Raw genomic sequence first — 18,365 nt, forward strand, 5'->3', positions numbered from 1 at the left:
CCCGGCCCTGTCACCACCTCTCCCTACTCACGCGATCTTCCCTGGTGGTCTAGTGACGTCGGGGCAGGAAAGAGCCCCCTCTTTCCTGCCCAGCGCGCTGCTCTCCATCCTCCTGTATGCATTGCTGCCTGACGGTCTCGGCGAGATTCAAAATGGCCGCCGAGAATTGAAGTCTCGGCGGCCATTTTGAATCTCGCCGAGACCGTCAGGCTGCATACAGGAGGATGGAGAGCAGCGCGCTGGGCAGGAAAGAGGGGGCTCTTTCCTGCCCCGACATCACTAGACCACCAGGGAAGATCGCGTGAGTAGGAAGAAGTCTACCTTCGGACTATAAGACGCACCCCCCATTTTCCTCCCAAATTTGGGGGGAAAAAAGTGCGTCTTATAGTCCGAAAAATACGGTATATTTAGAGACTTTTCTGTTTACCCCACACACTTTTTAATTCTTTTTTTTTTTTAATTTCAAATTTATACAAACATTTCAAGATATATTCTTGATTAAGTACATAAGTAGTGCCATACTGGGAAAGACCAAAGGTCCATCTAGCCCAGCATCCTGTCACCGACAGTGGCCAATCCAGGTCAAGGGCACCTGGCACGCTCCCTAAACGTAAAAACATTCCAGACAAGTTATACCTAAAAATGCGGAATTTTTCCAAGTCCATTTAATAGCGGTCTATGGACTTGTCCTTTAGGAATCTATCTAACCCCTTTTTAAACTCCGTCAAGCTAACCGCCCGTACCACGTTCTCCGGCAACGAATTCCAGAGTCTAATTACACGTTGGGTGAAGAAAACTTTTCTCCGATTCGTTTTAAATTTACCACACTGTAGCTTCAACTCATGCCCTCTAGTCCTAGTATTTTTGGATAGCGTGAACAGTCGCTTCACATCCACCCGATCCATTCCACTCATTATTTTATACACTTCTATCATATCTCCCCTCAGCCGTCTCTTCTCCAAGCTGAAAAGCCCTAGCCTTCTCAGCCTCTCTTCATAGGAAAGTCGTCCCATCCCCACTATCATTTTCGTCGCCCTTCGCTGTACCTTTTCCAATTCTACTATATCTTTTTGAGATACGGAGACCAGTACTGAACACAATACTCCAGGTGCGGTCGCACCTGGAGTGATACAACGGCATTATAACATCCGCACACCTGGACTCCATACCCTTCCTAATAACACCCAACATTCTATTCGCTTTCCTAGCCGCAGCAGCACACTGAGCAGAAGGTTTCAGCGTATCATCGACGACGACACCCAGATCCCTTTCTTGATCCGTAACTCCTAACGTGGAACCTTGCAAGACGTAGCTATAATTCGGGTTCCTCTTACCCACATGCATCACTTTGCACTTGTCAACATTGAACTTCATCTGCCACTTGCACGCCCATTCTCCCAGTCTCGCAAGGTCCTCCTGTAATCGTTCACATTCCTCCTGCGACTTGACGACCCTGAATAATTTTGTGTCATCGGCGAATTTAATTACCTCACTAGTTATTCCCATCTCTAGGTCATTTATAAATACATTAAAAAGCAACGGACCCAGCACAGACCCCTGTGGTAAACATTACAATAAATTTACAATAATAAACATTATTATTATTAGCATTTGTATAGCGCTACCAGACGCACGCAGCGCTGAACACCTGATACAAAGAGACAGTCCCTGCTCAAAAAAGCTTACAATCTAAATAATACAGACAGACGAGACTGTTACGGGTGAGGGAAGTAATGGGTGAGAAGGAAGGAAGGAACAAGGGAGGGCAAATGAGTAGAGGCTAGGAGCCAAAAGCAGCAGTGAAAAGGTGGGTTTTCAGCATGGATTTGAAAACAGGTAGAGATGGAGCTAGACGTATAAGTCCAGGAAGTCTATTCCAGTCATAAGGTGTCACGAGAGAGAAGGGACGAAGCCTGGAGTTAGCGGTGGAGGAGAAGGAGGACGACAAGAGAGATTTGTCCAGTGAGCGGAGTTCACGGGGAGGAATGAAGGGAGAGATGAGAGCGGAGAGGTAATGGGGGGCTGCAGAATAATTGTAACAAAGGTAATAAATTCAGTTTCCAACACTCAAGTCCACTATTTATTGGATCCAAGATGTTGATAGCAGGAATTTTAAGGGAAAAAAAAAAGAATCATCAAAGTTAGTCAAACACAGATATGGACAGAAATAAACATTAAATTAAACTCCTTCAGTTCTTCTCGAAGCAATAAAAGATGACAATTGTGAAGGGTCCATGAAAACATATTTAAATGAGTTCAACTGAATAATGCACTTACACGGGAACCTCAAAAAAAATACTCCTCCAAGTTGCAAGACAGCTGGTTTAAATAACAAAAATTGTTTACGTCTTTTCTGGGTTTCTTTCGAAACATCAGGAAATAGACTTATTCTTTGGCCCAGGAATATCTTATCGTCTTTCCACCAAAACCCACTTCTCTTCCACCGCTCTCGATTTCAGTTGATAACACTCTCATCCTCCCCGTCTCATCCGCCCGTAACCTCGGAGTCATCTTCGACTCCTCCCTCTCCTTGTCTGCGCACATCCAACAGACAGCTAAGACCTGTCGCTTCTTCCTCTTTAACATCAGCAAAATTCGCCCTTTCCTCTCTGAGCACACCACCCGAACTCTCATCCATGCTCTCATTACCTCTCGCCTTGACTACTGCAACCTACTCCTCACTGGCCTCCCACTTAGCCATCTATCCCCCCTTCAATCCGTTCAGAACTCTGCTGCATGTCTTATATTCCGCCTGAACCGATATACTCATATCACCCCTCTTCTCAGGTCACTTCACTGGCTTCCGATCAGATACCGCATTCAGTTCAAGCTTCTCCTTCTTACCTACAATTGCACTCAGTCTGCAGCCCCTCATTACCTCTCTACCCTCATCTCCCCTTACGTTCCCGCCCGAAACCGCCGCTCACAGGACAAATCCCTCCTCTCAGTACCCTTCTCCACCACCGCCAATTCCAGGCTCTGCCCATTCTGCCTCGCCTCACCCTATGCTTGGAATAAAGTTCCTGAGCCCTTACGCCAAGCCCCCTCCCTACCCATCTTCAAATCCTTGCTCAAAGCCCACCTCTTCAATGTTGCCTTCGGCACCTAACCTTTATACCTTTAGATTTCCTGAAAGGTATAAAGGTTAGGTGCCGAAGGAAATCTAGACTGCCCCTATTTGACTGACTGTACATTTGTCCTTTAGATTGTAAGCTCTTTGAGCAGGGACCGTCCTTCTATGTTAAGCTGTACAGCGCTGCGTAACCCTAGTAGCGCTTTAGAAATGTTAAATAGTAGTAGTAGTAATCCCGGTGCTTAAAGAATAATCGTAAAAGCCATTGCTTATCAGGAATCAATGTTAAAGTAGCCACTGAAGTGGCTGCTTCTGCTTGTTCAGTTTCGGAGGTCTCCAGAAAAGCAGTCAAATTCAAAGACTTTTTTTTCCCCTGTTGAGATGATGCCTTCTGTGGAACATAATACACCTGGCTAAAAGGTGGTAGGTTTACCTCTGGAATTTCCAATATTTCACATAGATATGTCAGGAACTGGTCAGCATTCTGGGGAAAGGAGAGGCTAGTCTGATCTGATGGGCTTCACCTTAACCAGGGTGGGGCCAGGCTGCTGGCGTCAACTTTTAAAAAGGAAATAGAGCAGCTTTTAAACTAGAAACGGGGGGAAGGCTGACAGTCGCTCAAAAGCGCATGGTTCAGGATAAGGTATCTTTTGAGGATATAACCCAGACAGGGAAGAAAAGGTTACTTGTAAGGATGTCAAAGAAATCCTAGTAGATCAGATGGCCTTAAATAAAATGAATAATGACCAGACAGAAGATAACACATTAATAATGCCATGTATTAAACGTAATATAAAACGGAACAACAAGAATGCATTGAAATGTCTATACGCAAATGCCAGGAGCCTGAGGCATAAGATGGGAGAGCTGGAGTACATTGCACACAATGAAAAACTGGATATTATTGGCATCTCTGAGACCTGGTGGAAGGAAGATAACCAATGGGACACAGTCATGTCGTAGCGATAGGGTGGATAGGATAGGAGGAGGGGTAGCCTCAGATAGGCTGCAAACATTGCAGGAGACAAAACCCCTATTGGAAACTTTGTGGATTGAAATTCCACGTGAAAAGGGGAAAAGGACGGTGATAGGAGTGTACTACTGTCCGCCTAGCCAAGACGAGCAGACGGACACAGCAATGTCAAGGGAAATTAGGGAAGCAAATAAAATGGGCAATGTAATAATAATGGGTGATTTCAATTGTCCGGATATAGACTGGGTTAATGTAACATCGGTACACACCAGAGAGATAACATTTCTTAGGAAGAGAGAGGAGAGGCTGTTAAAACAGCATTGAATTCATTTGAGACTCAAAAGTAACATTTTACACAGCTGTAATTATTGGGAATATTTAGATTAAAACGTTATATTCTTAGACAATTTTAAAGGTTAATTCAATTGGAAATTCTTTGGTCCTGGTCCCACCCAGCTAGAGAATTCCCTTGATAAAACAGCAGTTAGCTGACACTTGGGGACTTATAATCCCACCCACCCCAGGGTTTTCCACTCATTTATAGCCAAACCAAACCTCATTAACTTTACTCCTCAATCATACACAGGCAGTCTTGCAGCCTGTTAACTCCAACATAGTACACCTGTTCATACCCATTTCAACCAATCAGGATGACTTTTATTCTCTGCAATAATTGTGGTGCTTTAGTTTCAAGGCAAATCATCTGGAGACTGAAAGCTTGTCCTATCTGTCTTCAGCTATCTACTTTAAAACAAGAGCTCTGTAAAGTAATGCAAGAATTAGATGCAATTAAAGCAACTTATAGGACTGTGCAGAATCATAACTTCTCACCACTGCCTCAAAGAATAAAACCACATAACAACAGATGGTTCACAGTAGGCTCAGGCAGACTTCGTCATGTGACACAAAAGCATCCACCAGCACAAGTGTTGCCACTACAAAATTCTTTTGCTCCACTACAGCATTGCGATGTTCCTGAAAATAAAACTGAGGCGGAAGAAAAACCAAGGAAGGTGGAACAAAAAGATAAGAAGGTACCCAAAGAGAAAAGACACCCCCAAATCACTAAAACCAAAACACATACTAGGAAATGTAGTTGGAAAGCGATGACCACAAATGCTCATAGTCTAAGCAATAAAATTCATGACCTTCAAGCCCTGATGTTGGAGGCAGACTTGGACATAGTTGCAGTCACAGAGACATGGCTCAATGGTTTCCATGAATGGGATGTAAACATACCAGGCTATAATCTTTTTAGGAAGGATAGAGAGGGGCGTAAAGGTGGAGGAGTAGCTCTGTATGTGAGAAATGATATCGCAGCGACTGAAATGACAGGAAACTGGGGAAAGGAAGAAGCGATATGGATCACCTTAAAAAGAGAGGATGGAACCTCTGTCCACGTGGGCGTTGTCTACAGACCCCCGACACAATTGGAGGAACTAGATAAAGATCTGATCGCTGATATTCATAAGTTGGTGAAGAAAAGAGAGGTGCTGTTGTTGGGAGATTTTAATCTGCCAGATGTAGATTGGAAGGTTCCATCTGCCAAATCTGAAAGAAGTAGACAGATTGTGGATGCTTTCCAAAGTGCTCTGCTCAGACAAATGGTGACGGAACCCACGAGGGAGGGAGCAACGTTGGATCTGGTGCTCACAAATGGGAATAGTGTGTCAAATGTCAGAGTGGGCGCACACCTGGAAAGCAGTGACCATCAAATGGTTTGGTTTGATATGACGGCTGAAGTGCAGGGCGGACACTCTAAACTCAAAGTCCTGGATTTCAAGCGTGCTGACTTTAGTAAAATGGGGGAATACCTGAGGAAGGAGCTGATGGGCTGGGAGGACGTACGAGAAGTGGAAGGACAGTGGTCCAGGCTGAAAGAAGTAATAAATAGAGCCACAGACCTTTATGTAAGGAGAGTAACTAAAAGAAAAAGAAAACCGATATGGTTCTCCAAGCAAGTGGCTGAGAAAATAAAGGCTAAAGAGTTGGCGTTCCAGAAATATAGAAAATCTCAAGAGCAGGAACACGGGGAGGAATACCGGATGAAACTGAAAGAAGCCAAGAGAGAGGTACGTCTGGCGAAGACGCAAGCGGAAGAACAAATGGCTAGAAATGTAAGAAGGGGAGACAAAAACTTCTTCAGGTATATTAGTGAAAGAAGAAGGACTAAAAACGGAATTGTGTGACTAAAAGATACAACAAAACGCTATGTAGAAAATGATGACGAAAAAGCCAATTTACTAAATAGATACTTTTGCTCTGTTTTCACAGAAGAAAATCCTGGAGAAGGACCGCTAGGGACTGGCAAAAGTACACCTGAGAATGGAGTGGATAGAGCACCGTTCACGGAAGAGAGTGTTTATCAACAACTTGGAAAGCTAAAGGTGGACAAAGCCATGGGACCGGACGGGATCCACCCCAGGATATTGAGGAAGCTCAGAGAGGTTCTGGCGGGTCCTCTTAAAGATTTGTTTAATAAATCCTTGGAGACGGGAGAGGTTCCGAGGGACTGGAGAACGGCGGAGGTGGTCCCTCTTCACAAAAGTGGTGATAGGGAAGAGGCTGGAAACTACAGGCCGGTAAGCCTCACTTCGGTTATTGGTAAAGTAATGGAAGCGATGCTGAAGGAAAGGATAGTGAATTTCCTGGAAGCAAATAAGTTGCAAGATCCGAGACAACATGGTTTCACCAAAGGGAAATCGTGCCAAACGAATCTCATTGAATTCTTTGACTGGGTGACGGGAGAATTAAATCAAGGACGTGCTATGGACGTAATCTATTTAGATTTCAGCAAAGCTTTCGACACGGTTCCCCACAGGAGGCTCTTGAATAAACTAGATGGGCTGAAGATAGGACCCGAAGTGGTGAACTGGATTAGGAACTGGTTGACGGGCAGACGCCAGAGGGTGGTGGTGAATGGAGTTTGCTCGGAGGAGGGAAAGGTGAGTAGTGGAGTGCCTCAGGGATCGGTGCTGGGGCCGATTCTGTTCAATATATTTGTGAGTGACAGTGCCGAAGGGTTACGAGGTAAAGTTTGCCTTTTTGCGGATGACACCAAGATTTGCAACAGAGTGGACACCCCGGAGGGAGTGGAAAACATGAAAAAATATCTGAAGAAGCTAGAAGAATGGTCTAATGTTTGGCAATTAAAATTCAATGCGAAGAAATGCAAAGTGATGCACTTAGGGAATAGAAATCCAAGGGAGACGTATGTGTTAGGCGGGGAGAGTCTGATTGGCACGGACGGGGAGAGGGATCTTGGGGTGATAGTATCCGAGGACCTGAAGGCGACGAAACAGTGTGACAAGGCGGTGGCCGTAGCTAGAAGATTGCTAGGCTGTATAGGGAGAGGTGTGACCAGCAGAAGAAGGGAGGTTTTAATGCCCCTGTATAAGACGTTGGTGAGGCCCCACCTGGAGTACTGTGTTCAGTTTTGGAGGCCGTACCTTGCGAAGGATGTCAAAAAAATGGAAGCGGTGCAAAGAAAAGCTACGAGGATGGTATGGGATTTGCGTTCCAAAACGTATGAAGAGAGACTTGCTGACCTGAACATGTATACCCTGGAGGAAAGGAGGAACAGGGGTGATATGATACAGACATTCAAATATTTGAAAGGTATTAATCCACAAACGAATCTTTTCCGGAGATGGGAAGGTGGTAGAACGAGAGGACATGAAATGAGATTGAAGGGGGGCAGACTCAGGAAAGATGTCAGGAAGTATTTTTTCACGGAGAGGGTGGTGGATGCTTGGAATGCCCTCCCACGGGAGGTGGTGGCGATGGAAACGGTAAGGGAATTCAAACATGCGTGGGATGTGTATAAAGGAATCCTGTGCAGAAGGAATGGATCCTCAGAAGCTTAGCTACAATTGGGTGGCAGAGCAGGTGGGGGGAAGAGGGGTTGGTGGTTGGGAGGCGAGGATAGGGGAGGGCAGACTTATACGGTCTGTGCCAGAGCCGGTGATGGAAGGCGGGACAGGTGGTTGGGAGGCAGGAAAAACTGCTGGGCAGACTTATACGGTCTGTGCCCTGAGAAAGACAGGTACAAATCAAGGTAAGGTATACACATGAGTTTATCTTGGGCAGACTGGATGGACCGTGCAGGTCTTTTTCTGCCGTCATCTACTATGTTACTATGTTACTATTTCTTGATGAAATCAAGGACAGCTTCATGGAACAGCTGGTTCAGGAGCCGAGAAGAGAAGGAAAAATACTAGACTTTGTCATTACTGGAGCTCATGATCTGGTGCGGGGAGGGTAACGGTGCGAGGGCCGCTTGATAACAGTGATCATAATATGATCAGTTTTGATATTGGCATTGAAGTAAGTGAACTCAGAAAATCAAATACACTAGCATTTAACTTTAGAAAAGGTGATTACGACAAAATGAGAAGAACGGTGAAAAAAAGACTGAAAGGTGCAACTCGCGGGGTAAAAAAACTTGCACCAGGCGTGGATGCTGTTTAAAAACACCATCCTGGAGATACAGGACAAATATATTCCGCGTATTAGAAAAAGGACCAAACGTCAGCCGGAGTGGCTAAATAGTAAGGTAAAGGAAGTCATTAGAACCAAAAAACAATCATTCAGAAAGAGAAGAAGAGAACCGACTGAAGGTAACAAGATAAAACATAAGTAATGCCAAGCCAAATGCAAAGCGGAGATAAGGAGGGCAAAAAAAAGACTTTGAGAAAAAGTTAGCGTTAGAAGCAAAAATACATAGTAAAACTTTTTTTTAGATACATTAAAAGCAAGAAGCCGGCTAAAGAATCGGTTGGGCCGTTGGACGAAAATGGTGTTAAAGGGGCGATCAGGGAAGACCGAGCCGTAGCGGAGAAATTAAATGAATTCTTTGCTTCGGTCTTCACTGAGAAGGATTTGGGAGGGACACCCGTGCCAGAAAGCATATTTGAAGCAGGCGAGTCGGAGAAACTAAACGAATTCTCTGTAAACTTGGAGGATGTAATGGGTCAGTTCTGCAAACTGAAGAGTAGTAAATCGCCAGGACCTGATGGTATTCATCCCAGAGTATTAATAGAACTGAAAAAATGAACTTGTAGAGCCTCCGCTCACAGGACAAATCCCTCCTCTCTGTACCCTTCTCCACCACCGCCAACTCCAGGCTCCGCCCATTCTGCCTCGCCTCACCCTATGCTTGGAATAAACTTCCTGAGCCCTTACGCCGGGCCCCCTCCCTACCCATCTTCAGATCCTTGCTCAAAGCCCACCTCGTCAATGTTGCTTTCGGCACCTAACCTTTATACCCTTCAGGAAATCTATACTGCCCCAATCTGTCTGCCCCTACTTGACTGACTGTTCACTTGTCCTTTAGACTGTAAGCTCTTTGAGCAGGGACTGTCCTTCTATGTTAAATTGTACAGCGCTGCCTAACCCTAGTAGCGTTTTAGAAATGTCAAGTAGTAGTAGTAATATGCAATCTATCCCTAAAATAGAGTGTGGTACCGGAAGACTGGAGGGTAGCCAATGTTACGCCGATTTTTAAAAAGGGTTCCAGAGGAGATCCGGGAAATTATAGACCGGTGAGTCTGACGTCGGTACCGGGCAAAATAGTAGAGGCTATTATCAAGAATAAAATTACAGAGAACGTACAAAAACATGGGCGGATGAGACAAAGTCAGCACGGATTTAGTGAAAGGAAGTCTTGCCTCACCAATCTATTGCATTTTTTTGAGGAGGTGAACAAACATGTGGACAATGGGGAGCTGGTGGATACTGTGTATCTGGATTTTCAAAAGGCGTTTGACAAAGTGCCTCATGAAAGACTCCTGAGGAAACTGGAGAGTCATAGGATCAGAGGTAGGGTATTACTATGGATTAAGAACTGGTTGAAAGATAGGAAGCAAAGAGTAGGGTTGAATGGTCAGTATTCTCGATGGAGAAGGGTAGTTAGTGGGGTCCCTCAGGGGTCGGTGCTGGGACCGCTGCTTTTTAACATATTTATAAATGACCTAGAGATGGAAGTAACTAGTGAGGTAATTAAATTTGCAGATGTCAAGAAATCAAGAAATGTATTAAGTTATGTCCAATAAAAAAAAGGTATCATCTTATTTTCTTTTCCATGTTTTATTTTGTTTGATTTCTATTGATTACCTCTAAAAGTGGACTAACACAGCTACCACACCTCTCTCTTCTTCCAAACTGAGACTGATAAATTACCTCATAGTTAGGCAGGAAAAGGAAAAAAAACCCTGTCACTTCTGGTACAGCTTTTAAAACTACAATCGCCATCTGCTGGCTAACCAGGAAAAACACATATCAGCAGCAAAACAATACAGTTCACAGGCACAGAAACCCTCGCCACAATATACATATTCAGGTCTTCAAGTCTCTTCTCATATGTCTCCTGGTACAATCCTGATATCATTTTCGTCACCAAAATGATCAATCCCAACAACTCAAACAACCATCAGCAAATAACCATCTTCAAATATTTAATTATCAGTACCTTGAAAGGAGGAGAGGGAGATTAAATGCCTGAAAGATAACTGGGGGATGAGGGTGCAGGGCTAAAGCTTTGCCTATGGTGCCGAACACTGGCCCTGGGAAGCAGGTAGATTCACCAACATGCCCAACAGCATCACATGAAAATGAAGAGAAATTTCACATCCACGCCAAGGAAGAAATGACTCACTGACTTTGGTTTGGGTGAAGTTCAAAGACAATTCAACTTTGACCAACTCGGCCAGGCTAAATCCTCCACCGTTAGGTTCAAAAGGAAGCTCAGCACTGGACATACCAAACATGAATCATCCAGCAGATACTGGGAGAGACCAAGAAGCACCACTCACCGTTAAGTTTAACTCGTTGACGACGTCTCCAGGTGGGACACAGAGTTCTCTTACATCCGTGTCAACCACAATCTCAGTCAGATAGAGAAGCCACTTGCCATTCGCTACTTCATATGGCCAGGTGAATTCCAGGACTAGAATCCCCACCATCTCCAAGGGATCCCCATTGTTTTCCACCTAGAAAAAGATGGGAAAGCGGACCATGGGTTACCATGCCATGTGCCTGGGACCCACATCCGGAGCAGATGGGATCGCCTTTCTTCCGTCTACCCTTACCATGAAAACAAACTCCACAGGGCTCCCAATATCTGACACTGTCTTCATGGCAGATTCTCCCATCACCGTCCCACTGAAATGAGTCGACAGCCACGAGGTTTTACTGCTCAAAGCAAAAAAAACTCAACATTAGGAAAAACAGGCAGAGTAACTGACACTCTCCCAATTTCCACTCATGCCACAGTCATTACTGCAGTGTGCCAGGATTCACCCTCTCCCAGACTTCACTCACACCACCGCCCTTCACTGCAGTGTTTCATTATCAGTATTCACTCTTCCAACTGGATCCACACATTTTTACATCCAGCACACATAATACTGATTTCCTATCCTGTCTCAACACTGTGCCTGGGATCAGGGCCGCCAGAGTCTCTTGCCCTGTCCTGCTCCCAGGCTGCTGGCGCCGCAGTCTCCACCTGGCAACCCTCAGCTCCCTTCTGTTTGTCGTCCGACCCCTGCATTAAAAAAAATCTCTCTAAAACAGCAGCGCAGCACCTTCTCTGCGAAAGCGGTAGATCACCTCGGGCGGGCCTTCCCTCACTGTGTCCCGACTCCTGCCCTCCTGCCTCTGATGTAACTTCCAATTTCCGCGAGGGCGGGAGTCGGGACACAGTGAGGGAAGGCCGAGGCGATCTGCTGCTTTAGAGATTTTTTTTTTAATTTAAATAAAGGGGGTCGGATGGCAGACAGAAGGGAGCAGAGGGTGGGTAGGTGGGAACTGCGGTGCTGGCGGCCTGGGAGCAGGAGAGGGAGGCGACAAAAGTAGCGATTGAGGGGTAGGGGTGATCCTGGGGGGGGGGGGGGGTGGCAGCCTTGCCCTGGCTCAGTTTCTCGGCAGCCTCGCCTGGGATCTCTGAGCAGAAACGAAAGAATACTCACATAGATAAAGAAGTTTGTACAGTGTAGTCCACAAGTAGTTCTGCCACCTCAGGTTCCAGGTCATCCTGAGTACTCAGCCTGCCGAACAGATACAAGCACAGCTGTGAAGAAGTGTCAATGGAGCACACAAGTGTGCAGAACACCTTGCACAGAGGGCAGGTGCGAGCACACAAGATGGTGCGAGACTGAGAAAATGAAAGCACGTAAGAACACATGCAAAAAGAGGAGGTAGGCATGCAAGCGAGCGAGCAAGCTTGTGTGTGAGAAAGTGTCTCAAGAAGGGGCACGTGAGCACAGAAGAGAGTGAACATTAGAGCAGATAAAACAGCTCATCAGTAAACATGAGAGAAGATATGTGGGAGGCAGCCTGTAAAATACAGTAGCAGAAAGACCTGGAGAGCAAATGACAGAATTCAATCAATATTAGCGCTTCAGCGGCTGAAAACATGTATACGTGACCCATCCTTCTAGACCCGTTTGAAACGGACACTGGGAAACTGGATGGACAGTTCTAGCCACAAAGCCACTGGGAGAAGAGTCACGGAAAACGGCCACTCCCCAATACCAGTGACCAAAAAATAAAACTGCACCGAGAATCAGGTCACCGAAGCGAGCGCCAGTATGCAGTCAACAGGGATCAAAGGCACAGCGCTGCTCTTCCATGGCAGCAGCAAAGGGCAGCGAGTGGGACTCACGTGGAAAGCTGAAGCATTGTCGTCACACCTCTGGTGTGCAGGGAGATCCCAGATGCCTCAAAGGTCAAGACCAGCACTTTCTAGAGAGAGCAGAGATGGGGAGAAATGCCACACACCACATTATGGAGGCCATGATTTACAACCCTTATCCCTCAAAATAGCTTTTACAAAATTGTAGTTAACGCTGAAGTCCGTAAGATGACCAAATCCTTTCACCTCAAACAGAAACACAATACAGGCAGAAACAGTGCAGGGAGAAAAAAAACACCTCAGTGCCTCAGAGCACGCGATTCCTCAGTGCTACAAATCAGAAGAATCAATTATAAATCTAAAAAAAGCTCCTTGCTTCTTCTCCATTACCAGTGTTTTAATCCAAACAAAGTACACTTAACTTCAGAATGCTGTTCAAGATCCCTGACAAGGTTCTTGTTTCAGTGTTCCTGCGTTTCACAAAGACATGGCATTTGTTCAAAAGGAGCGGCACCATGAGCTTCAGAAAGTCCCCCTTGAAGTAGGAATACCGAAACAAGGATCGTGTACAGCGTGCTGAAGCTAAGTATACTTTATTTGAATTAAAAGACTGGTAAAAGAGAAAAAGCAAGGTTTTTTGTGTTTTTTTAGATCTAGGATTGATGCAGTTGAGCTCCAGCTGGAATGTCCTCACAAGTGATCCCATAACATGCTTGATGGTCAGTTTAAACCAGAGTATAGAACATCGCTATGAGAAGACTCGGAACTGTTGAAGCAAAAATCTTATTTTTCCTTGCTTAATTACTGTTAACGAACTTACAGTTCAAATGTGCTAGACTCAAGTGGTGGGGGGCACCTAGGGGGCCTGGGCCCCAGCCAGAACTGCAGCACCCTTTTATCTTTGCTGACAGTGATGCTGAAGCTCCGCTAGCCAAATAAATACAGTGCCAAGGCTCCCCTCCTCCTTGTGCTGCTTCCTTAAGGCAGAACTCGATGCGTACCTTCATGCACAAGAAGTTGGCGGCTGAAGGCACGTACCCATTTCTACTTAAGGAAGAGGGGAACTATATTTATTTCCCCGCCAGCAAAGGTATGTTTGGCAGGAGGGTGGGCAAGTGCACCCCTGGGTACCCCCCCCCCCCCCCCCAAATTGGAGGGCTGGTTATGCTCCCGGCTGGGCAAGAGTTTTTGCCTTGCAAACTAGGAATGTGTTCTCAATCATCTCTCTCTCCATACAAGAGAAGCTGGGAGGTTTTAGCATCATGCCGAATAGTAACGCTGTTTATATTTTTACGCTGATGAAATCTTGATGGAATCACAAGGGCTTGAAGGGATCGTGCAGCAAAAATACGGCATAGGCAGCTTCAATTCACAGAGGAAATATACTGCAGACTAAGTTTACAGACCTGATGGAGAAAGAGGGGGCCAACTTGCCCAGCATGCTTAAAGAACAAGGCAAGCCAATAAAAAGAGCCTCATAAGTCACAGGAAGCTGGACATGTGCTCTGAAACAGCCTATTACAGGAGAACTACAAGACTACAGGGACTTGTAGTCCTGTTATTAAACAAGCCTATTACCTGCCTCCATGCAAATGTGGGAAAGAACACTAGCACTGAGGAATCGCATGCAAATTGTTCTGAGGCACTGAGACCTTTTTCTCCTTCCACATTGTTTGCCTGTATTGTGGCATTTTTGGATCGTCCTGATTTGCCGGAACGGAAGGATACTCACTGTCTCATTTTTCCTGAATGGGTTCCCCAGCTCACAGAGTACTGTCCCATCAAAGGTACAAGCTCCAGTCTAGAGGCAGGAAGGAATAGGAAAGAGGGATCAGTTATTATATGACTCCTGAAATTCAAGACTCCTTCATTATCCTTCATCTCTAGGAACACAGCAATAATGTCACTGAGGACCCGATGCACAAAGCTTACTGTGCTAGGAACATCCTATTTTGACTGGTTCAATCTAGTTTAGCGTACACACTATTCGGCGAGTAATGCACAAAGGGGTTCTGCGTAGTTTTTACCATTTGTGGTAGCAGCTAACGAGAACTGTATGCAAATATATTACAACGAGCTGATATATATTAAAATAAGCATTCCGAATGATACACAGAAAGGAGCGAATACCTTTAACAAGGAAATTTTTACAGGAGGTCCGGAGTTGTCGTACATGACTGTGGCTTCTCGGTGGAGCAGTCTGCTGTCATATTTAAACAGTATTTGCATTTGTGTGTGTTTCGAACGTAACAGCACTGTGAAGTAGTCTTGGAACAAAAAAGCACACTGTAGACGCATGCCCACGGCACTGACAGCTTTCATACATGCACATATAACCAATGACCCCCCCCCCCAAGACGTGAAAGTTGGCCTGGAATCCCACAAAAGAAACTTTCACGCCTCAGGTGGTTATTGCTTATATGTGTGTGTATGAAACCTGTGTGTAGCAGTGGAACGCTGTGGAGGCGCATTAGTAGATGACAGCAGAAAAAGACCTGCACGGTCCATCCAGTCTGCCCAAGAAATGTGCCACTTTTTTGTGTATACCTTACCTTGATTTGTACCTGTCTTTTTCAGGGCACAGACCGTATAAGTCTGCCCAGCACTATCCCCGCCTCCCAACCACCAGCCCCGCCTCCCACTACTGGCTCTGTTATCCAATCTCGGCTATATATATATATAGCACATGCTGTCCAGGGCATGCACACAGCATTGACGTTTAATGAATGAATGTCCTACGCATGCATGGCTTAACGGGTGACTATTCTATGCCTTGTTCTTCTGAGCTTCTTGCTGTAATTGTGAGCAGTTCATTTGCATGCGATTTCCTTTGAGCATCGGGCTATAGTTCAAACTCGGTAACTTTTACTGGGGATCTAAAAGCAACGGGTTTTTAACGAGGACTTCTGTGCATCGGCCCTCGAATCTGTTGCTCCTCACAGCAAATGGTGTTACACCAGGCAAACACATATGTTACGTTACAATACAAAGCATGATTGTCCAAGAAAACAGCAGAACAAGGCAGTTATTCAAACCTTCCTTATTTTCAATTATGATGCTTGAGAGGGTGGATAGAGGAGCCTAAAACTTATCTGCTGCCCTCCACAAAACCCATGAAGTTATTGTACTGAGGCTTAGAACATAAGTACATAAGAACATTAGCAATGCCATGCTCGGACAAGACTGAAGGTCCATCAAACCCAGTATCCTATTTCCAAGTGGCCAATAAATATCCCAAAACAATAAGACATTTTATGCCACTTATCCCAGGAATAAGCAGTGGATTCTCCCAAGTTCACCTTAATAATTGTTTATGGATTTTTCTTTTAGGAAATTATCCACACCTTTTTAAAACCTTGCTAAACTATCTGCTTTTGAAACATTCTCTGGTAACGAATTCCAGAGTTTATTTACACATTGAGTGAAGAAATATTTTCTCTGATTTCTTTTAAATTTACTACTTTGTAGCTTTATTATGTGCCCCCTAGTCCTAGTATTTTTGGAAAGAGTAAGCAAGCGATTCACATCTACCCGTTCCACTCCACTCATTATTTTATAGACCTCTATCATATCTCCCCTCAGCTGTCTTTTCTCCAAGCTGAAGAGCCCTAGCCGCTTTAGCCTTTCTTCATAGGGAAGTCGTCCCATCCCCGCTATCATTTTCGTCGCCCTTCACTGCACCTTTTCTAATTCCACTATATCTTTTTTGAGATGCGGCAACCAGAATTGAACACAATATTCGAGGTGCGGTCGCAAAGGCATTATAACGTCCTCATTTTTGTTTTCCATTCCTTTCCTAAAATACCTAACATTCTATTTGCTTTCTTAGCCACAGCAGCACACTGAGCAGAAGGTTTCAACATATCATCAACGACAACACCTATGATCCCTTTCTTGGTCCGTGACTCCTAATGTGGAACTTTGCATGACGTAGCTATAATTCGGGTTCCTCTTTCTCACATGCATCACTTTGCACTTGCTCACATTAAACGTCATCTGCCATTTAGACGCCCAGTCTCCCAGTCTCGTAAGGTCCTCTTGTAATTTTTCACAGTCCTCTCATGATTTAACAACTTTGAATAACTTTGTGTCGTCAGCAAATTTAATTACCTCACTAGTTATGTCCATCTCTAAATCATTTATAAATATGTTAAAAAGCAGCGGTCCCAGCACAGACCCCTGGTGAACCCCACTAACTACCCTTCTCCATTGAGAATAATAACCATTTAACCCTACTCTCTGTTTTCTATCTTTTAACCAGTTTTTAATCCACAATAGGACACTTCCTCCTATCCCATGACTCTCCAATTTCCTCTGGAGTCTTTCATAAGGTACTTTGTCAAATGCATTATGTAACTATAGTTCAGGCTCCTCTTTCCCACATGCATCACTTTGCACTTGCTCACATTAAATGTCATCTGCCATTTGGATGCCCAGTGGAGGAGTAGCCTAGGGGTTAGTGCAGCAGACTTTGATCCTGGGGAACTGAGTTCGATTCCCACTGCAGCTCCTTGTGACTCTGGGCAAGTCACTTAACCCTCCATTGCCCCTGGTACAAAATAAGTACCTGAATATATGTAAACCGCTTTGAATTAAGTTGCAAAAACTTCAGAAAGGCAGTATATCAAGTCCCATTTCCCTTTCCCAGTCTCCCCATCTCGTAAAGTCCTCTTGCAATTTTTCACACTCCTCTTGTGATTTAGCAACTTTGGTGCACAGCTCAGTTTAACACAAGTCAATCGACAGTAGCCCGTTATTTCTCTAGAAATCTGAACTGTTAGGAAACAGGAGGACTGTTGATTTTTTTAAAATGTCTTCTGGTTATTTGTTTAAATATAATTGTTTAAATACAACAGTAACACCCCCCCCCCCCCCCCCCCCCACACACACACATCATGGTAAGTATTCCTACTGCCTAACCAAATGCAGGGTGGACTCCCTGTGCACCTCTGGCTCTTAGAAACAGCTGGAAACCCCAAAAGAGGAGAAGAAACAGCTGAAGATGAGAGTTGACACAAACAGCTGGAAAGGAGAGCACCTCAAATCTGTATCATAACAGGACAGTACCAAGAACCAGTGTATGGTACGAGAAGGGACCTTACCGGTCGGACAGAGGAAAAGAGGAGGATGGGGGGCACAGTGATGTTTAGGAGAGCCTCGTGTGCGTCTTCCCCATTCCAGGAGGCTGTGGGGATGTTCGTGACCTTTACTCGCAGATGCAGTTTCTTCACATCAGGATTGTACTGTAACACCTGGGTCCCATTCACCCTACAAAGACAGCACAGCCAATTACCCCACCGCTGGAACAGATAGAATTATTATTATTACATTTGTACCCCGCGCTTTCCCACATAATGCAGGCTCAATGCGGCTTACATAGTAATTTGACATACAAAGTTAATAGAATTTTAATAAAACAGTAGTAAAACAATGTAAAGTTGGGCTTAGTAGTGTATGATAAGTTGAGCTAGATAATATATGACTAGGATAAAAGAGGGTAGACAGGATAGTAACATAGTAGATGATGGCAGAAAAAGACCTGCACGGTCCATCCAGTCTGCTCAACAAGATAACTCATATTTGCTACTTTTTGTGTATACCCTACTTTGATTTGTACCTGTGCTCTTCAGGGCACAGACCGTATAAGTCTGCCCAGCACTATCCCCGCCTCCCAACCACCAGCTCTG

At 44.9% G+C, this 18,365-nt stretch overlaps 1 protein-coding gene across 1 annotated transcript in view; it reads right to left on the bottom strand.

The window, feature by feature from the left end:
• The window catches only part of ITGA3 (integrin subunit alpha 3), a 162,907-nt gene that overhangs the window by 6,476 nt on the left and 138,066 nt on the right, over positions 1-18,365 (bottom strand). The window contains exons 16-21 of the mRNA XM_030220498.1: positions 17,781-17,946; positions 14,411-14,479; positions 12,709-12,788; positions 12,014-12,091; positions 11,135-11,237; positions 10,859-11,035 (exon numbers count right to left, since the gene is read on the bottom strand). Coding sequence (XP_030076358.1) covers positions 10,859-11,035; positions 11,135-11,237; positions 12,014-12,091; positions 12,709-12,788; positions 14,411-14,479; positions 17,781-17,946 — 673 coding nt within the window. The remainder of the gene's footprint in view (positions 1-10,858; positions 11,036-11,134; positions 11,238-12,013; positions 12,092-12,708; positions 12,789-14,410; positions 14,480-17,780; positions 17,947-18,365) is intronic.

The sequence above is a fragment of the Microcaecilia unicolor genome, chromosome 12 (genome assembly GCF_901765095.1).
Source record: "Microcaecilia unicolor chromosome 12, aMicUni1.1, whole genome shotgun sequence".
Lineage (NCBI taxonomy): Eukaryota > Metazoa > Chordata > Amphibia > Gymnophiona > Siphonopidae > Microcaecilia > Microcaecilia unicolor.